This window comes from Anneissia japonica, unplaced genomic scaffold (assembly GCF_011630105.1).
Source record: "Anneissia japonica isolate Jap-2015-1 unplaced genomic scaffold, ASM1163010v1 scaffold288002_len170804_cov185, whole genome shotgun sequence".
Taxonomy (NCBI): domain Eukaryota; kingdom Metazoa; phylum Echinodermata; class Crinoidea; order Comatulida; family Comatulidae; genus Anneissia; species Anneissia japonica.
In genome coordinates, this window is record NW_022758553.1 from 110,321 (window position 1) to 115,170 (window position 4,850).

At 47.3% G+C, this 4,850-nt stretch overlaps 1 protein-coding gene across 1 annotated transcript; it reads right to left on the reverse strand.

Annotated features, from left to right (window-relative positions):
• Nucleotides 1-609: 609 nt before the first annotated feature.
• On the reverse strand, nt 610-1,229 carry LOC117125293 (nanos homolog 1-like). The gene is made up of 2 exons (XM_033271764.1): nt 1,035-1,229; nt 610-927 (listed from the first exon to the last, which is right to left on the reverse strand). Exons 1-2 carry the CDS (start codon nt 1,227-1,229, stop codon nt 610-612), a joined length of 513 nt encoding a protein of 170 aa, XP_033127655.1.
• Nucleotides 1,230-4,850: the final 3,621 nt, after the last annotated feature.

Genomic DNA, 4,850 nt, shown 5'->3' on the forward strand with positions numbered 1-4,850 from the left:
TTTAGTAAAATGATGAAAGACATGCAGGTGACGATGTGCACTCTGCTTAAGCGAGCGAGAGACGATGACGAACAAAGTAAAAACGGGAAGAAGAGGAAAGAACGAAACGATGAAAAAAATAACGAAGAGGACGACGATGATGACGAAGAGGATGAAACGTGGAAGGCGGGGAAAAGAAAGAAGCGAAGCGAATCCAAAAATAAAAAAAAGCGTTCCAACAAAGAAAATAATGTAACCAAACTGGTTAGAATTTAATATCGAGAAATTATTACTTTGTGTTTGTTGAATAAAAAATATGTATATAATTCTGAAAATGTCGTCCAATGTAATTTTATCGAGTGTAATTGTTGTTCGAGCGTGAAGTTTGAAGTTGTGCGAGTGTAGAGTGTGTGTCGTGCTTCGAGTTCGTCGACCTGACAATTCCAGACGGTGATTGTCTGGCTTCCAGTTCTTTGACCTTTCAAGTCTAGACGGCCGGATACCAAACATTGTTATATCTTCAGTCACAAAAAACAAGTTTAAAAAAAAAAAAAAAACACACACAAGACCAATATTTTCACATTTTGTTCTCTTTATACAAACTAGAAAATCACTAATTATTTTTCTAATTTAAGAAAACGCTGACAAGAGAGATTTTTCCGTATCTTCTTCTACTTTCACCTTCTTTTTATTATTATTATAGGGGCAATACTTGACAGTGTTTGCGTTGTCCCCACCGTCCCCGCAGGTAGGGCACGTGTACTTCCTCAGGATCGGACATACCACCTTCCCGTCAACACCCTTGAGGACGTGGCTCACGTACACGCTCTCCATCTCGCCGTTGTTCTTGCAGAACACGCACCAGCTAGGCGTAAAGCGTTGACGCGCCTTCTTGTTCCTGCCGGACGGCTGTTTCTCGACCGCCTCCGACGCCATATCATTGCATACCTGAACAAAGAAACAAAACTGGTTAAATAACCCACTGGAAAAACGACCTACTCGCCTTTCCCCCACCCCCATCTTCCTATCTAGAAAATTCAATATCTAAATGTTACCTTGAGGTCGATCCAACCGTCGAACAGAACGGGGCGGATTTCGCAATCCACGCCGTTCCTCCGGAAATCGAACCGCACCGGATCCGAGATGGGTTCCCAATCCGCGGGTTTCCAAGGCTCGAGCATCGACATGACTAGTGCGTTCAATCCTAAGTAATCCTTCATGGGCAAAAAATCACGATCTTCCGAATTCATCGTGAACGCCTCTGCAGTTTCCTCCACGAATGGCTCCTCCGGTACGTGTGTTGGACGAGCTTGTTGGGGTGCTATCGTTTACCGACCTTTCGAAGCCAGGCACGCGCAGTCTGCTTTCGCTAAGGTTCGAAGGTCGGAATCGGTGTCAACTTACAGCCCAGATTTTACAATTTTTTCTATGTCCAGAAATGTTGAAATTTTTCTAAGTCCAGAAATGTCGAAAATTTTTCTAAGTCCAGAAGTCCAGAATTGTCAAAATTTTTTTTAAGTCCTAAAAAGTCGAAAATTTTTCAAAGTCCAGGAAAGTCGAAATTTTTTCTAAGTCCAAAAAAGTCGAAATTTTTTCTAAGTCCAGAAAAGTCGAAATTTTTTCTAAGTCCAAAAAAGTCAAAAATTTTTCCAAGTCCAGAAATGTCAAAAATTTTTCTAAGTCCAGAAATGTCGAAAATTTTTCTAAGTCCAGAAATCTCTAGCTTTAAAAAAAAATTATGTTTGCTGTTATCGGTTAAGCGATCGGAGACCAACGAACGGAGTCCGATCGCCGTAGCAGGGTCACCACGAGCAGGTTAACAGCATCGACCCCACACCCAACCGCTGCCTTCGGATGGACCGAGAAGGACGACTTCCTCGCACGGATGCGAACGCCGGTTCGAAAGTCCCGACGACGAAACTTGTGCACTGATTGTCTTCGGGACTTTCGGATCGGCGTTCGCACCCGACCGAAAAGGCCGAACCTACCCGTGCGGATGGGACCGTCGAACCGTCGAACCGTCCGCACGAAGAACGAGACCTGCACACTGAATCGTTCGTCGTACGGGCTTTTCGGCGGGCCATTCCGCAAGGAAGCAGCGGCATACCCCCGTTCTCGCGCAAAAGAAAGAGGGGACCCCGATATATGCCCAAGCTCTCACGCAAAAGAGCGAGGGGACCCTGTCCGATATGTGCCCAAGCTGTCACGCAAAAGAGCGAGGGAACCCTGTCCGATATATGCCTAAGCTCACACGCAAGAGAGCGAGGGAACCCTGTCCGATATATGCCCAAGCTCTCGCGCAAAAGAGCGAGGGGACCCTGTCCGAGTAATTGCCCAAGTTCTCGCGTAAAACTGCGAGCGGGATCCAGAATAATGGGACGATAGAGACCCAACCAAATCCGCACCCACCCTTTCGTTGCCTAATCGTGATGGGCCAAGATTTCGTCTCTCCAGGAGAGATTAATCTACTTGTTGCGGATTCAAAGGTTCGTCGCTCCCCCAGCGAACTACTTGCCGTAAGCTTTCCTTGACAAAAAATACTCGCCGTCAGCTTTCCTTGACACTGTAAGAGCGGAAAGAAAAAGGACCGTCCGAGACCCTCCCGACCCCGTGCCCAAGCTCTCACGCAAAAGAGCGAGGGGACCCTGTCCGATATATGCCCAAGCTCTCACGCAAAAGAGCCAGGGAACCCTGTCCGAGTATCTGCCCAAGTTCTCGCGTAAAACTGCGAGCGGGATCCAGAATGATTGGACGATGGAGACCCAACCGAATCCGCACCCACCCTTTCGTTGCCTAATCGTGATGGGCCAAGATTTCGTCTCTCCAGGAGAGATTAATCTACTTGTTGCGGATTCTGAAGCCCGCCGGAACGCCAGGCGGGAGACCACGCATTGTCATCGACTGTCTATGCAAACTCCAACGGCCGGGGTTAACTCGTAGCTGAGGGTGACCATTGCGGGTTGAACGTGTGCAAGTACAGTTCAAATCTTGAAATTGAGTTGCAAAATATCAATTTCGCCATCGAAGAACGTGGCCCCCGCACCCGGCTCCCAAATGGGTCCACTGGACTTCGCACCGATACGTCCGGACGAATAGGCACGATTTTGTTGGCTCGTCCTTTGGGAAGGGAGAATAGCTTCCTCCGACACTTACGACCTAGGCCGCATTCTGGAAAAAGCGCCGGTGTAGCTTTCCTACGTTCCGCAGGAAGAGCGGGTGAAGGACCAGCGGATTCCCAATTGGAACTTTCCCTCGCGATGTTACCCCCGATCCCGCGCTAGAGATCGAGGGGACCCTGTCCGATGCACACGAATTGTGCGACTTGCATGTACCTGCGAAGAAAGAAAAAAATAATAAACCCAATTGGACGATAAGGGGAGACTCCCGAAGAGAGAGCCGGAGAAGGCCTGTCTCTTATACACATCTAGATGTGTATAAGAGACAGGTCCAGGACCTCTTCCGGCAAGCACCCCAGGAGTTAAAGCCTCGATGACCCAATAGCAACGGGGGGGAAGCAACGAGGGGTTTTGGTTCGCCGCTTTTCCTTTGCCGTCGAGAGCCGGAATGACCCACCAAAATAAATTAAACCCCCATAAAAATAAAAAAAATAAATAAAATAAAATAAAATAAACCCAATTGGACGATAAGGGGAGACTCCCGAAGAGAGAGCCGGAGGAGGCCTTCCCAAAAAAATTCCCAATATTTGGACAACCCGCCCCAGCGCCAACCCGTTAAGGCCGGCAAGCACCACAGGAGTTAAAGCCTCAATGACCCAATAGCAACGGGGGGGGGGAAGCAACGAGGGGTTTTAGTTCGCCGCTTTTCCTTTGCCGTCGAGAGCCGGAATGACCCACCAAAAAAAATTAAATCCCCATGAAAATAAATAAATAAAAATATTTGCCCAAGCTCTCGCGCAAAAGAGCGAGGGGACCCTGTCCGAGTAATTGCCCAAGTTCTCGTCCGAGAGAGCGAGGGGACCCTGTCCGGTCAGTCTTCCGTCAGTCCGGCGATTCTCGTCCTACCTGTGAAGATATAATAAAGACAACATAAATTTTGTTCAGTGGAAGATAGTCGTCCTCCGTGAGTCCGGCGATCTTAGTCGTACCTGTGAAGACAACATAAACTTTTGGTTTGAACACGTAAAAATAAAAGACAAAACACATTTTTCTTTTCTGTCCGAGATGGTTCCTGTTACCAAAAACCTTTCAAGATATATTTTTCGCGTTGTAGATTTTTTATCGCGTCGTAGAATTTTTTCGCGTCGTAGATTTGTTATCGCCTCTTTGAATTTCCTTCGCGTTGTAAATCTGTTACCGCGTCGTAGATTTTCTTCTCCCCGTGTTTCATTTCTTTTTACTTTTCGCGTCGTCGTCTATGTTTTCGCGAATACTTAATTACCCACACCTCGAATTAGAGAACCCTCGCCGCACAATACTTCCAGTCTACACTTACCTTAAACCCTAACTTTTGTTAGTTACGCTTATACTAAACTTAAAAACTACTCTTACCTTAACTACCATTCCTTACGTTCGTGCACGGAGGAATGGTCGAAGTCCAGTCGGTCAGCGAACGAGTGACAGCTTACTCTCTGACTGCTCGTCGAGGCCTCTAGGATCCGCACGACGCACCGTTCTCTCCCAACAGCAACTCCGACCGTCCTCCGTGAAACTTGTGTAAGGAATGAACGATTTTCTAACACTGACTCGCATTTATATATTTCGGTGCATCGTGCCACGCTAACTCTGGACTTTGATTAGTCGGACAAATCCCGCCATCCAAACTCTCGATGCCGATTGGCCAACATCTTGGTCTTATACACATCTAGATGTGTATAAGAGACAGCCACAGGAGTTAAAGCCTCAATGACCCAA

Excerpts from the sequence above, each read along its gene's own strand:
- LOC117125293 (XM_033271764.1), bottom strand. The coding sequence starts at position 1,229 with ATGAATTCGGAAGATCGTGATTTTTTGCCCATGAAGGATTACTTAGGA. Across the intron at positions 928-1,034 it reads ACGGTTGGATCGACCTCAAG|GTATGCAATGATATGGCGTC; the intron begins GTAACATTTAGA and ends TTCTTTGTTCAG.